Here is a 16,502-nt window from a genome sequence, read left to right on the forward strand (position 1 = left end):
CTGTGGCTCAGACCATGAACTCCTTATTGCCAAATTCAGACTTAAATTGAAGAAAGTAGGGAAAACCACTAGACCATTCAGGTATGACCTAAATCAAATCACCTATGATTATACAGTGGAAGTGAGAAATAGATTTAAGGGCCTAGATCTGATAGATAGAGTGCCTGATGAACAATGGAATGAGGTTCATGACATTGTACAGGAGACAGGGATCAAGACCATTCCCATAGAAAAGAAATGCAAAAAAGCAAAATGGCTGTCTGGGGAGGCCTTACAAATAGCTGTGAAAAGACGAGAGGCGAAAGGCAAAGGAGAAAAGGAAAGATATAAACATCTGAATGCAGAGTTCCAAAGAATAGCAAGAAGAGATAAGACAGCCTTCTTCAGCAATCAATGCAAAGAAATAGAGGAAAACAACAGAATGGGAAAGACTAGGGATCTCTTCAAGAAAATCAGAGACACCAAAGGAACATTTCATGCAAAGATGAGCTCGATAAAGGACAGAAATGGTATGGACCTAACAGAAGCAGAAGATATTAAGAAGAGATGGCAAGAATACACAGAAGAACTGTACAAAAAGATCTTCACAACCCAGATAATCACAATGGTGTGATCACTCACCTAGAGCCAGATATCCTGGAATGTGAAGTCAAGTGGGCCTTAGAAAGCATCAGTACGAACAAAGCTAGTGGAGGTGATGGAATTCCAGTTGAGCTATTCCAAATCCTGAAAGCTGATGGTGTGCAAGTGCTGCAGTCAATATGCCAGCAAATTTGGAAAACTCAGTTGTGGCCACAGGACTGGAAAAGGTCAGTTTTCATTCCAATCCCAAAGAAAGACAATGCCAAAGAATGCTCAAACTACCGCACAATTGCACTCATCTCACATGCTAGTAAAGTAATGCTCAAAATTCAAGCCAGGCTTCAGCAGTATGTGAACCCTGAACTTCCTGATGTTCAAGCTGGTTTTAGAAAAGGCAGAGGAACCAGAGATCAAATTGCCAACATCTGCTGGATCATGGAAAAAGCAAGAGAGTTCCAGAAAAGCATCTATTTCTGCTTTATTGACTATGCCAAAGCCGTTGACTGTGTGGATCACAATAAACTGTGGAAAATTCTTCAAGAGATGGGAATACCAGACCACCTGATCTGCCTCTTGAGAAATTTGTATGCAGGTCAGGAAAAAACAGTTAGAACTGGACATGGAACAACACACTGGTTCCAAATAGGAAAAGGAGTTTGTCAAGGCTGTATATTGTCACCCTGTTTATTTAACTTATATGCAGAGTACATCATGAGAAGCGCTGCACTGGAAGAAACACAGGCTGGAATCAAGATTTCTGGGAGAAATATCAATAACCTCAGATATGCAGATGACACCACCCTTATGGCAGAAAGTGAAGAGGAACTTAAAAGCCTCTTGGTGAAAGTGAAAGTGGAGAGTGAAAAAGTTGGCTTAAAGCTCAACATTCAGAAAACCAAGATCATGGCATCTGGTCCCACCACTTCATGGGAAATAGATGGGGAAACAGTGGAGACAGAGTCAGACTTTATTTTTCTGGGCTCCAAAATCACTACAGATGGTGACTGCAGCCATGAAATTAAAAGACGCTTACTCATTGAAGGAAAGTTATGACCAACCTAGATAGCATATTCAAAAGCAGAGACATTACTTTGCCAACAAAGGTTCGTCTAGTCAAGGCTATGGTTTTTCCTGTGGTCATGTATGGATGTGAGAGTTGGACTGTGAAGAAGGCTGAGCGCCAAAGAATTGATCCTTTTTAACTGTGGTGTTGGAGTAGACTGTTGAGAGTCCCTAGGACTGCAAGGAGATCCAACCTGTCCATTCTGAAGATGAGCCCTGGGATTTCTTTGGAAGGAATGATGCTAAAGCTGAAACTCCAGTACTTTGGCCACCTCATGCGAAGAGTTGACTCATTGGAAAAGACTCTGATGCTGGGAGGGATTGGGGGCAGGAGGAGAAGGGGACGACAGAGGATGAGATGGGTGGATGGCATCACTGACTCGATGGACGTGAGTCTGAGTGAACTCCGGGAGTTGGTGGTGGACAGGGAGGCCTGGCGTGCTGCGATTCTTGGGGTCACAAAGAGTTGGACATGACTGAGCGACTGATCTGATCTGATCTGATACCGTATTGGTGCTTTTCTTTCTGGCTTACTTCACTCTGTATAATAGGCTCCAGTTTCATCCACCTCATTAGAACTGATTCAAATGTATTCTTTTAAAATTACAATTAAAAAGTCGTTAAAAATACCCTCAAATGTCTACAAATGAACTTATCTATGAAACAGAAACGGACTAGCAGACATAGAGAACAAACTTGTGGTTGCCTAGCCTGAGTGGGGGGAGGTTGTAGGGGAGGAATGGATTGGGAGTTTGGGTCTAGCAGATGGAAACTATTATACATAGAATGGGTAAACAACAAGGTCGTACAGTATAGCACAGGGAATTATATTAAATATCCTGTGATAAACCACAATGAAAACTAATGTAAAAAAGAATGTCTATATATGTAAAACTGAGTCACTCTGCTGTGCACCTGAAGTTAATACAACATTGAAAATCAACTATACTTCAAAAACAAAACAAAACAAAACAAAAACAAAAAAACCCCTCAAGTGCCTAGAAGCAGGTTTCTTCTTTTATGTGGATTAAGACGGACACGATATCCTGTCAGCACCCTGTCAAAAATCTAAACCAGCTTCATTTGCAAGGCTTTTGCTGAAACAGAGAAGTCACTGGTTATCGGTAAATATCACATAGTTTCCCAGAGAACAAACAGCAGAGAATACCCCAGCTGTCACCTTTTGAGGGCCGTGCCTTCTCCGGCACACATACAGACGCATATAGTCCTATGTATGCACATTCTTTCCCCTGCTCCCTTCTCTTCATATGGTGAGTGAGCCAGAAGCACGCACTGAGGCAGCCTCTTCCTCTTCTCCTCTCCAGCTTTTCTCCAGAGGATGGGGCACAAAGACTGGGTCAATGTCACCAGGCAGGATGAGAGGCTGGGATAGAGTGCAGGCATTTGGGCAAGTGGAGAGGAGAGGAAGCAGGCAGAGGGCAGCCGACAGAAAAAAAGAATTACTTCAACCCCCTAAAGAGCCCCATCTTGGAGTCAGCATGGACACAGCTCTCCATGTTGGTGGGGATCCATCCAGGGGCAGCTGACTGCGCCAGGAAAAGTAATCTTCCACCCTCAGTGCCCTCCTGAGCTGAGCTAACAAGCCTACATTCTCCTGCACAAAGTCACATTATCTGAGCTGGGAATGACATTTTGTTGTCACAACCATGTTAACCTTTCTCTTGTATACCTGTTTTTAGAACTGGGAATGTGGCTTGACACACAGAGAGAACCTTCTGGCTTTACCCAAAAAATTCATTTCAGATTCTTAGGCTTTAAGGCTGTCTTCTCAAAGACATTCATTCTGGGAACTGGCATTTCTCTCATTAATCATGTGCTTCCAGCCTGGAGGTGTCTTGGATGAGTATACTCAAGTACCCAGCCTGAGCCCTACAGGTATCTGGCCTTCCCAAAGCTTTCTGATGTGTCAACCAAGATACCTGAGACTTTTGGCAGGTAGGTTTCCTTCCCAAGGGCATGGGAATGGGAACAGGCCCTGAGCATAACTGTGATCCTAACATAGTTTCACATGCTGATCAAGGAACATCAGTTCCTGCAACGTGTGAGTGTGTGTTCACTTTATATCCTATAAAGTCACTACAAGTAATGAATTAGTGGCCACTAAACCATTGCTCCCAGCGGGTATATAGGGTTAGGTTCCTATGCTCCTTGTGAATCAATATATAAATTGTCGTATGGCTGCTTCTGTCTAAAGTTACAATTTAATCCAACTAGAAACCCAGAATTTACTAAAAGAATTTATATTAACAAAATGATAAAAGCTTTTTCCAACAAAAGACTCTAGAATCTGTCCAAGGCTAAAACAATGGACACTCCCAGTAGTGTCTCCAATGAAGCCTCTTCATTGCTGAGGCTTTAGTAACCTTTGTTCATGCCCCCTGGCATCTCTGGACTACCCATGATTGCTATAAGTTGTCCACAGGCTACTGATGCAAGAAACTGCCCTTCTTGGCTTTGTACTACAAACCATTAGAGTGGCAAGTATCAGCCACATAATGAGCAATCGTCAAAATAGAGGTTCTCAGAGTCCCTGAGCCAGTGACACCCTGTACTCAGTTGTCCAGCATTCCTTGGATCAAGGAACCAGCACCCCAAAACCTCAGCATGGTTACTGAGGCCTCCCTGATACAAGACAGTTTCTGGCATATCTTTCTTGCAAGAGGGCAGATGAGATAGTGGTAGAAGAAGCCATCCCTCTTCCAGACCTCTTGGCTACCTGGAATCCATTGTGTGGAAAATATTGAATGTTTGTGCACTACATGTGGTATTGTCACCATCATCCCCTGGAGGGATGGAAAGCAATAATACTGATGGATAGTGACAATACCCATGATAAAGGACAGGACCAATGGGTCAGCACAATTGGCCCATCCTCATTTTAGTACTGGATGCCCTGGCTGGCAAATGGGCCCATCTGTACATTATTATAAACTCTTGGGCCATTGCCTAAAAGTTGTCCCAGTTGAGGTAAAGAACTCTGGGAATCACTGGCCTCACAGGCACACAAAATATATATCAAGATGTTATGGACTGAATCCTATTCTCTCAAAATGTATATGCTGAAGCATTAACCCCTATTTGACTGTGTTGGGTGACATGGATGTCATAGGCATGGAGCTCTAATCCAATAGGGGGGCATCCTTATAAGAAGAGGAACAGATACCACAGAGCTCTCTCTCTCCCCTTACGCTAAACAAAGAAAAGGCCATGTGAGGACACAGTGAGAAGACAGTTGTCTGCCAAGGACAAAGGTCTTACTGGGGTATAAATTCTTTTAGCAAATTCTAGATTTCCAACCAGATTAAACTGTGGGCCTTTGCATCAATTTAAATTCATTCCTCCCTCTGTATTCAAGTTTTCTGATTTGTTTCTCTCTGATCCTTTTTGCTTGTTTGTCACTGGATATACTTTCTGTGTGTGATGGGGTAGGTGTCCTCTCTACTCTGCTCACATTTATGCATTTTTTTTTTCCTTCAGAGAGCTTCAAATCAGTTTCATTAGCACTAGGGGTCTCCTCTATGACAATGGTTGCTTAATAAATTTTAAAGTCTCTGGCTTGAGTTGGGGTTGAATTCATTTCACCACTGTGTCACAAAAGTGCTATGGTCATTTTTCCCTGTATCCAGGATGATCAGGACTTTTACTAAATCAGGGACAAATGTAACAGAGTGGCACAGCAGAAGATTGCTGGGCCCCCAAGCCAGAGGGGTACAGACTGAAACCATCTTCTGCTATGTGCTGCCACTTCAGTTGCATGGATTTTTTTTTTTTTTTTTTTTGTCTTTTCTCTCTGTACAAATCCCGTCAGAATATTTCACATTCCTAGCAGTGCAAATTTACAGCTTTGGATTTTTATCTCGTCTAATCATGAGTGGTCCAGACCTTCTGGGTGGTTACGGGGATAGTTTAGAGACACAGTGACTCACTTCTTGTGCAGCCCAGGAAAGGTGGACACCGCAGGCCCATGTAGGACATATGGGAGATGCATTCTGGAACAGAGTGAAGCAGAAGGGTCTGTGGGAAGAGGGATTTGCAGTATTTGGAGGGTGAGGTAGCTCCTGGTTCCTGAGCAAGGATGTGATTGGTTTCTGTGAATCAACAAGAAACCTGACAAGGAAACACTATACAGCGATATTAAGTGGGAATGCATCTGGTGCATTCAACATGGAGGTTTGTTGCTACAGGACCCCATCTGGTGGAGCAGAGCGGGGAGAGAAATTGAGAGTAGGACATTCAAGGCTCTCTCAAATATACCACATGTCAACTCAGTGCAAAGTATTATTTTTAGCCATCATCTCACAATGGGCCGCTCCCTGCTTACATGCACAAACACACATACACACATACACACATAAACACAGAGGCCAGTACACATGACTGAGGAGAACTCAGTCCCTGGACCATGGGCGGACCCTGGATGGCAGTTCCCCAACCCCCACGACCGGGGCGCTGTTAGCTACCACAGTAACATAGGCACTAGAACAAGGGGGCTCCGTCTAAACTGCACGTCCCCGCCTTCATCACTAATTCCTCTAGGAACTGGCCAGTAGGCAGGGTGCATGGACAAGGGTTAAAAACCCCAGGCCATCTCCCCCAGCCGTCTCCTTCTAAAAGTTTGTCCATTCATCCACCGCACTCCCAGTTCCTGGCAGCCTGGCGACCTCCGCTTACCAATTAAAGAAGTCCAGAATGACATCAGGAACATCAGAGGAGGCTGGGCTGGACGTCAAACTGGAGTTTCCAGGTGGTATTGCAGTTGTTGCCCTTCAAGAGCAGGATCCTGTGGAGCAGTAGGAATACAACGACTCGCAGCACCTCTGGACGCCATAGTTCCTAGTTGGAGAACACTGCAGGCAGCTGTGGACCCGGAGGAAGACAGAGGACAGGGTGAACCGGTAATCTATGAGGTGGAGGGAGTGGAGGGGGTGGGTGGGTGCGGGGGAGTAGAGCTTGTTTTTCCTCTAAGAGCCAGCCTTTAGGGTGAGCCCATCTTACCTTAGGGAAGGTAGGGATGGATGAGTGACGCCTGAGCCTGACAGCGGCAAGATCAGCAGCCCAGCAACTCCACACCATGAAGCACGCCAAGGACGAATCCCTCTGCTTTGGAGTGCATAGCCCCTGAAGCACTTTTGCCTGCCAGGGAGCCTTCAGGAAGCCTGGCATGCACTTGGCTCTGCCCACCCCAATGGCATTGCCAGCTCAGCAAATCCCGCAGATGCCAGGAGCCATTCAAAAAGACACGCGGTTCTGCCTGCTATTACGGCTTGGGCACCACCTAGCCCTCTGCTCATTCTGGCCACTGCGGTCATTCCTAGGTCAGCTCCAGCACCCTGGCAGCTGGAGAACTGGGCTGCGTGTTCGCAGTGGTGGGGCACCCCACTCCGCACCTTCCCTCTGCAAAAATGCAAAATCTGCTTTTCTCTTCAAACAGGATATACCCAAGAGTTTGCTTTTCATTGTGAAAGGAGTAAATGGACTGTCCATGTTGAATTCTGAAAGCTCTAGACAACTTGGAGGGATCAGAAGATAGTTGACTGGGGATCGTTCTGAGATCCCTGGGCTTCCAGGCAACCCAAGTGCCTCTCTTCTGGAAAGGGTAGAAGAGGTTCAGTCAATGTGTTTTATGACAGGGCTCTGGAGGGTCATCTGTACAGAAATTGGGCACCTGGAGTGCCCCCCTCCGGTAGCTAAGGGGTGCAAAGTTGACGTGAGGCTTCTTGGCTGGCATCATAGAAGGGGAAGAAGGCAAAGGTCAGTGTATCAGATCTTCAAGGCAGTTAGCCCCTGGAGAGCAGGCCACTCTAATGCTCCAGCATTCTGGCCCCAACATGTAGACAGAAAAGCCTCACAGTTTTACTGTTTTAGTTTAGTTACTAAGTTGTGTCTGACTCTTGGGACCCCACTGTAGTCTTCTCTGTCCCTACGATTTCCCAGGCAAAATACTGGAGTAGGTTGCCATTTCCTTCTTCAGGGGATCTTTCCAGCCCAGGGATCGAACCCGTGTCTCCTCCATTGGCAGGTGGGTTCTTTACCACTGGGTCACCAAGGAAGCCCCCCTTGTGACTATGGAAATTACCAAAAGCTTGATGGCAAAAATGAATTTCTTTCCAGAGCTTACATCCCAGACTATTTGAGAAAGATTCCAAAAGACAGTAAGGAATATGAGAAAGTCACTCTGTACTTTTTGAGTTTTTGTCTTGGCCATTTATTAGAATGTACATAGATATCTAGACTGTATGGACTTAAACATGAATATGGTATTATGACTTAAACATGAATATCATATTTTGAGGTAGAGGAAATATCATTGACCTAGGAGTTGGCCTATATGTTATCTGACCCTGCTCTGTCACATGACAATGAGTATTTCAGTTTTGCTAAAGTATAAGGTGGATTGGGAGGTAAGACAAGAGGTAAATGAAGTAAGAAGCAAAAGAATAGGAAGCATCTGGCCTAGTGAGGGCCACACATTCAGTGCACAGAAAATACCTACTCAGTGAATAAATGAAGCTAAGAAAGAATGTTTTATTTTATAAACAGCAAACATTTATTTTTCACAGTCCTAGAAGCAGGTTTATCCAAGATCAAGGCACCAGCAGATTTGGTGTCTCCTGAAGTCCACTTCCTGGATCCTAAATGCCAACTTTTCACTATGTCCTCACTTGGCAGAAGGGGCAGAGTATCTCTCTGGACCCTCTTAAATAAGGCGCTAATCACATTTGTGAGGACTCCACCCTTATGACCTAGGCCCCTCCCATACACTCCACCTTCTAATACCATTGAAGTGAAGTGAAGTCACTCAGTCGTGTCTGACTCTTTGCGACCCCATGGACTGTAGCCTCTCAGGCCCTTCCGTCCATGGGATTTTCCAGGCAAGAGTGCTGGAGTGGATTGCCATTTCCTTCTCCAGGGGATCTTCCCAACCCAGGAATCGAACCCAGGTCTCCCGCATTGCAGGCAGACGCTTTACTGTCTGAGCCACCAGGGAAGCCATTACCCTGGGAATTAAGATTTCAACATACAGATTTTGGGGGAATGCAGACATTCTGTTTATGACACTTACACAATTTCCATACTGCCAATAAAGTGCCATGTCTAAATCCAAATAAAATCACATCATTTTCTTACTTTAAAAATTTCAGACTTCTCATTAACTGGCAGAGAACTTTTCTTCATGTTTTCTCTCCATAATCTACTCCACATACTCCACTTTGCATCCACATCTCTTCTTTTATTTTTAAGTTAATTTTTATTGGAGTATAGTTGCTTTACAATGTTATATCAGCTTCTGCTGTATAACAAAGTGAATCAGTTATCCCCTCTATTTTAGAATTCCTTTCCATTTCGGTCACCACAGGGTATTGAGTAGAGTTCCCTGCGCTGTACAGTACTTTCTCAGAAAGAGCATTTTCGATCTGATTGTCCAAACTGAGGAATTTGATTTCTAATTTACATTTAGCAGCAAGCTTTTGGAGGATTTGTGCAGGAAAATAACACCATCAGGAAGAAACTTTCCATTACTTTCTAGAGGAGAAACTGGAAGAAAGAGAGATTGGTGACAAGGAGAGAAGTTAGGAGGGTGGTGAACACCTCTGCTTACAGTAATGGCAGGCTTAGTAATTTGGACTAACCATCCCAATGAGGACAACTAAAAATTACTGGATGAAATGTATAAAGAAAGTATCTTTGTTAAGCACTAAGAAACTATGAGACTAAACTCTTCAAGAAGACAAGAACCCAAATAGGAAAGCCCAGCACTCAGAGCCAGTTTTTCCTGAGGGCATTAGCTGAATCTAGAAGAAAGAATTATGGAACTGATCTGTGGTTTTGGTGGCCTCATGGGAAAAGAAAATGAAAGTCAAATCCCACAGCTCCAATGAGTAGGTCTGATGAGCTCTGCCACCACTTTAAGCTGAAAATAAGTGACTACCCCTTTCAGGTAATAGTGAACCAGAAGTAACAAGCGCTGGAATAAATTGCAGCCTAGATATACATGTCTGTAGTGATCCAAGGAACTTCAAGCCCTGTACCTTATGTAGGCACATAAGGAAAAAAAAAATTATACTGTAAGTGACAGCCAGAATGAAGAGTAGAGTAAAATCACTATGGCCTATATTTCAAAAAATTAAAAAGTATGTTTTAAAATATCTTCAGGGAACAGAAAATCATAAAAAGCAGCAGAGAGTGAATTCTCTTGCTCTCCAGCCATTAGGACTCATGCTTTCACTGTGCTTTGCAGTGGCTTGGTTTTAATCCCTGGTCGAGAAAGGAAGATCCCACAAGCCACAAAGCTCAGCAAAAAATAAATAAACAAATAAACAAAAATTGGCATAACCATTAGATCATGATAAATGTAATCAAGAAAAATAAACCTAAGACAATTATTGAATTGGAAGATAGATTAGAAGAAATCATCCAGAATTCTGCCTGGAGAAATAGATTAATATGAAAAAAAGTAGGATAAGACATACAAAGTATATGTTTAATTCAAATCCCAGAAAGACAGTAGAGAGAAATGGGGAAGAAAATGATGGCCAAGGATTTTTCAGAGCAAGTGAAATGCACAGATTCTAAAAGCTCAGTGAGTTCTAGGCAGGATAAAAAACAAAAATTCACTCCTAGACACATCATAGTGAAAGTGCAGAAAATCAGAGAATGAGGCTGTTAATGATCCAAGCTAGAGATAATCAATCTTGACCTTGGGCAGGAGCAGAATAAATGGAGACAAAGGGATGGGCCTCTAGTCACTGGCCTTTAGAATACCTTTTTCTCAAACTTATCTTCAAAGACTATTTTATAAACATGTTATCCATTTCATTCTTAATTAAGAAAATACATTTGTTAACAAATGTGTTTGTTAGAGCAACCTGACACCTAGGAGCTGTTCAAATTGTCTTTGTTATAGGTGGAAGGTCATCGTCCTGTAAGTATGTCATCTCATGGGCAATGTACAGGGTGAGTATTCTCCACAGGAATTATGATGGTTAATTTTACGTGTCAACTTGACTGGGCTAAGGGAGAATTAATTTCAAACAAGCTTTATTTCCAATGTGAACAATACTATCAATTATCTGTAAAAGGTAACAGTAAAGTCAGATGTCAGTAGTTAATATCATTTTGGGCGGTTGAAACTTTGAAACAAAATTAGTATTTCAGGCTAATGAAAACAAGAATATCCATGAAGAACAAATTCATCTTGTCTTTTGCTGTCTGCTTCTTTCTATGCCTTCCCACTGTAGGATGAAATAAGAGCCAGTTAACAATTGTACCTCAATAACATGCAGTGACTTTCTAAATATGAGTCAATACTATGTACATCTATTTTCTCAACAAGGAGAAAACAAAAATGTTTCCTTCTTGTAACCCAGACCCTTGGTGATCAGGGTGCACATCATTGCTCACGCAAAACTTATCTCCCTCTTGCCCACCACTATAAATGCTTGCTGTTTCCTTGAAAGGCCACACGGTGATTTAAATAAGTCATTCTACCTTAAAAACTGGTGTTCCCTTGCACAAATCATCAATCCCTTATATTTAGAGACCTTCAGTTTCCACATGTGTAAAATGAGGATGAGGCTTTATCAAACATCCACATGCATGAAAACTAAGAAAGAGTGAGAGAGTGAGTGAGAGAGACCAAAAGATGAATGAATAGAGGAAAGAGAAACAAAGATTTAATTATCAACTCAGTGACAACCAATAATATTACTGAGACTAGTTTTCTTTTCCTTTGAATAAAAAACCTAAATTGAACTAATATTTGTGAATTAATCCTGAAATGCACTTCTCTTGAAACCCTTAACATCTTACTACTTTGTAAGGAATCGCTTTCTCAAAGTCATTGTCAGTACAAGAGACTACAATTCTGTGGCCAGGTGATGATGACACAGCTAATGCATGGCCTAGTCACTTTAGCTGCTGCTTCTGGTGACTATTCTCTAAACAAGCACTGGTCTCCATTTCCAGGTCTGATAAATTCCCCAACTACAGTAGACTTAAAGCTACAGGACAAAGGACTTGTGGCTATAAATGAAATACATTTCAGAACATACTGCCTCCTACATTATCTAGAAAACATTATTAACAATAAACTGTTTTTCCAAAATTAAATTTCAACAATTTTCTTATTTACTTTACAGAAGAAAAATTAAAAAATATAAAGCTGTTAGTAACAGGTATGTGTCAGGAATGGTTATGTCGTACGAAAGCCTATACAACAATACCTGTATTATCCAGAGCTGCTCTTTGCTGAGACCACATCCATTTAGAGTCCTTCAGGTTTTTCATTTCCATCCTCTTCCTCTTCATCAGTGTTTTCATACTGATCCTCACCCTCATCATTGGGGCAGAATGATGCAGACATTGGGGTCAAAAGTTGGCAGGGAAAATATCCCAACTTAAAACCAGCAGCAGAGTCTAGGCCTGAGAGAAGAGAAATAGGTTTAATGAAAGAAACAACAAATAATACCTGGATACATTTCTAGCCCCCCATCATGTCTGCTGCTTGACAATGTTCACAAATGTTTTTCCCCTCTTTCCAGTAGATCGGTACACAGATCTCTCTGATTATTTCTGGCCCCTGTGGAGAAGGGATCCGAATCATTTGATACTGATACCATTTTGTATGTGTTTGTCGGAGCTTCAATGGAAAAAAATGTTCGTTTGACTTAAAGACAAATTCTATGGGGACACTCACAGATTCCTCAATCGCTGAAAAGTGTCCCTGTGCTATGTCATCATTTTCTCAGATCCTCCTACCGAGAATATTCACATTTGTTAAAGCCGTTGACCAACAGGGAGGGATGCCACTTGTTTGCCTCTAGGTTGGGAGAAGGCAGCATGCTGTTTCTCGAGACCATGAAGGTCTCCAGAACTGGGCTTCCACTTGTGTAAATTGTGCCCGGAGGTTTTTGAGAGTTCTAACCCACTGCGTGACTGCTAGAGACCTACCTGCCTTTGAGCTCAATGGCCCCACAAGGGCCTGAAGGCTCAGCCACCACTTGCCCGCCTCAGCCCCTCCGGGATCACAGGCCTCAACCTCCCAGTCTCAGAGGCAGCACTCAGGGCTTCTCGCTCAGAACTCAGCCTCCACTGCTGGTTCCTCTGTCTTTTAGGACGCAACCCCCTCCGCAGGATCCCGCAGCTCCCAGGGTGGAGCGCCCTCCACCGGGTACTCACCCTGCAAGACTCTGCCTCCCTCTCCCAGGTCTTCCTGCTCCTGAGGAGGCACCAGACCTTCTCCAGGGTCCGAGGGTGGCTGGGAGCGGCCTCTGGCCAGCAGGCGGTCAGTGTGAGGCCAGAACAGGACATGTCTGCTGTTACGGAAATTGTGTAGAAAGGAGTCGACGTGACTCCAGAACAGGGGCCCAAACGTCTCCACGAAGAACCCAAGGCCTGTAACCATTGCCGCACCCTCCTGCTCATTCTCGTCCTCCTCTTCCTCGCCCTCTACAGACAGGTGCTCCTCCTCCTCCAAGTTCTCCAAGTCGAAGTCAATCTCACCCTCTTCCTCGTCCTCCTGCATCTCTACATCTTCCTCCATCTCCAACTCCTCTAACGGCTCTCTACCACATTCCTCTTCCACTGCAGCCTGTGGCCAACCCTGCTCCCTGGGAAGGGCTCTGGAGACCTCCAAGGAAGCCAGAAGAGCCGTGGCCTCCTCGACTCCTTCCGTCCCCTCCCAAGCAGATGCTTGGACCCCAAGGAGACTGGGGTCGCGGCCCGCCCCGCCACCAGCTCTCTCCAGGCCACCTGGGATCCAGTCGTGCTCCTCTGTGGCAGACACGGCAGGAGAGACGTGCCAAACAGTGATCATCCTCCAGTGATGTCTGTGGGGAAGATGGCGGCCGCCCAGCTGAGTGTTGCGGTGAGGACACGCTGTTGGCAGTGGGACCGCAGGGTGGGGGTGGGGACAGCAGAGACGTCGGCTGCACAGGGAACAGGAGTCTGGGAGTGGCTGGTGTGGGCCCCACAACAGGAATGGTGAGGGGGTGGCCCGCAGATCGGCCCACCAAGACTGAAGCTGAGCTGGCGGCAGTCAAGGCGGGAAAGACCCTGATGGGCTGGTGACGGTAGGTGGAGCTGGAAGGGTCAACCGCGACCACTTCCTCCAGCGCCAGCTCTAAGCTCATTTGCCAGGAGGCCAGGATTGGCATGACTGCCGTCCAATGAGTGATCAAGGCTTTCAGATTGCATGGGAGCCTTCCAGCACCAGGTCATACTTTGAGCCCACAGGAGTCCCTTCCTTTCCATTGCTGCTGCTGCTGCTGCTGCTAAGTCGCTTCAGTCGTGTCCGACTCTGTGCGACCCCATAGACGGCAGCCCACCAGGCTCCCCCATCCCTGGGATCCTCCAGGCAAGAGTACTGGAGTGGGTTGCCATTTCCTCCTCCAATGCATGAAAGTGAAAAGTGAGTGAAGTCGCTCAGTCGTGTCCCACTCCTAGCAACCCCATGGACTGCAGCCTACCAGGCTCCTCCGTCCATGGGATTTTCCAGGCAAGAGTAGTGGAGTGGGGTGCCATTGCCTTCTCTGTCCTTTACATTGTACCATTGCAAAAACGAAATGGCAGTGTCTCTATAGGCGGCACCCTGGGGTATGGGAAGCTGGGTGTGGTCCCCAGTTGACACCTTGTGTCAGCTCAGGTCATCAGAGATACACTTATTTTAAAAACTTCATAAAGGCTTGAGAAAGAACATCAAAGGTAAGAGATGGAGAAATTGGAAAACATAAACTGAATTAAATGGGAGCACTGAATATGAAATAGAAAAAAATGAAACAAACTACGTAAAACTACAAGATCATCATATGGTCCAGTTGATTTTAAGCATGGCTGCTCATTAGCAACATAGCTGTAGCTTTGGAGAATAAAAGCAATACCTTGGCATTTTTCAAAAAATTCTAAGATAATTCTGATATGTGTCAGGTTTTCCTCTTGAATGGTAGCTTTGGTGATATAGAATTCTACTACTTTTGTGTTGACCACTCATGGTACAATGGTATTAAGTGAGTAATAGTTACTCACTAGTACGTATAATATATATTTTAGAAAACTTATTAATGTTTGCCTAAAATATTTATGACATTTTGATTCCACTTGTTTGACTTAGTATGAATAGAATGCTAGATTTCTAATTTTAAAAAAAGATGTGCAACAGCCAACAAAGTTTTACTATATAGCACTGGGAAGTGTAGTCCCTTTGTCAATCTCTTGAAATACCTATAATGGAAAATAAACTGAAAAATAATATATGTGTATATATATAACTGAATCACCTTGCTGTGCCCCTGGAACTTTGTAAGGCAACTATATGTCAATAATATATATATATATATATATATATATATATATATATATGTTTATTTTCTTTATATATATATATAAATATAAAGAAAAAAAGATAAAGTGCATAGATCACATATGAGCAACTGTTTCAACCTCCTGTGAGAGACAGAAGGAGAATTTGGAGGTTTTAATGTTGCTAAAGTTATTTAGAAAAGAACATACAAGTTGACATGGATGCCTCGAGAATGGAGACTGGAGAGTGGAGGGAATAAAAATAGGAGCTGAAAAGGGATTCATCAGGGCTCCCCAATTCACTTCAAGGCTCTGAGAAATGAAGAGAGACTTCTTTTCAGGAATGGGCTAATCACCTGCTCTACACTAAACAGTGACACCCCCTCCCAAATTCATATATTTAAATGTTTCCCCACTCCATTCCCCAGGTGATGGTATTTGGGAGTTATGGCCTTTAGTAGGAGACACAGTGAAGATAATCAACCTTGCCCTATATAGAACTTATGCATTATAGATTTCACCCCTTGTACCGGCCTTGTTTTGTTTTACCTAACTCATACTCAATATTTTCAATGGGGATAGTCCACTGGGTCCCAAGCTGTGAAGCTTATCTCTAAGTGACAAAGACTCAATTTAACTTTATGAGCCATATGTCCGAGTGCCTATGCCCACTAGAGGATATTTTAGGAGAATGGCTGCTATGATCTGGAGCACTGAGACACCGCAATCATAAAATTCTTGAGGCAAATACATCTATTGGCTCTCTTCAGTAGCTCCCTTAACACTATAGGGGCATCTTTTAAAAATGTAGGGATATCTTCAAGTATTCCTCTATTATGTTCCCTGGTATTATGTTCAAAGAGTTTTCCTACAGCATGCATTTCAGCATTTGCTGAAAAGTGAAAGTGAAAGTCACTCAGTCATGTCATGTCCAACTGTTTGCCACCCCATGGACTACACAGTCCATGGAATTCTCTGGGCTAGAGTACTGGAGTGGGTAGCCATTCCCTTCTCCAGTGGATCTTCCAAATCCAGGGATCAGACCCAGGTCTCCCACATTGCAGGAGGATTCTTTACCAGCTGAGCCACAAAGGAAGCCCAGCATTTGTTGAAGTCAATTCCCAATCTATTTGCAGAAGTCTTAAGCCAATAAGCACTTTTTGTGTTTAAAAATATTACTGCACTATTGTGGTGAATGTCACAGGCATTTAGTACGTCCACAATTCTTCTCAGCCATTCTCTCTGTTGTGCCTAAATAAATCATCACTCCTAAAGGAAACCCCATGCCAGTAATCAGTCCTTTTCCATTTCCCCCTCACTGCAACCAGGCTCTGATAACTACTAATCTTCTGTTTACCTCTATGAACTTACATTTTCTAGATAGCTGAGAGAAATAAAATCCTACAATATAAGACCTTTTGTGTCTGGCCTCTCTCATTCCTTTTTGCGGCTGAATGCTATGCCCGTGTACAGAGGGTCACTTTTGTTTATGAATGTGAAACAAGTTGAGGACAAGTTGGTGGATCCTTGGGATGTTTCCC

At 43.8% G+C, this 16,502-nt stretch overlaps 1 protein-coding gene across 1 annotated transcript; it reads right to left on the reverse strand.

Moving 5' to 3' along the window:
* Positions 1-10,549: 10,549 nt before the first annotated feature.
* LOC139181290 (uncharacterized) lies at positions 10,550-13,703 on the reverse strand. The gene is made up of 3 exons (XM_070784246.1): positions 12,844-13,703; positions 11,889-12,087; positions 10,550-10,898 (listed from the first exon to the last, which is right to left on the reverse strand). The coding sequence occupies exons 1-2, from the start codon at positions 13,478-13,480 to the stop codon at positions 11,930-11,932; spliced, it is 795 nt and encodes a 264-aa protein (XP_070640347.1). The 5' UTR covers positions 13,481-13,703; the 3' UTR covers positions 10,550-10,898; positions 11,889-11,929.
* Between the last annotated feature and the right edge of the window lie 2,799 nt (positions 13,704-16,502).

Source organism: Bos indicus, chromosome X (genome assembly GCF_029378745.1).
Source record: "Bos indicus isolate NIAB-ARS_2022 breed Sahiwal x Tharparkar chromosome X, NIAB-ARS_B.indTharparkar_mat_pri_1.0, whole genome shotgun sequence".
Lineage (NCBI taxonomy): Eukaryota > Metazoa > Chordata > Mammalia > Artiodactyla > Bovidae > Bos > Bos indicus.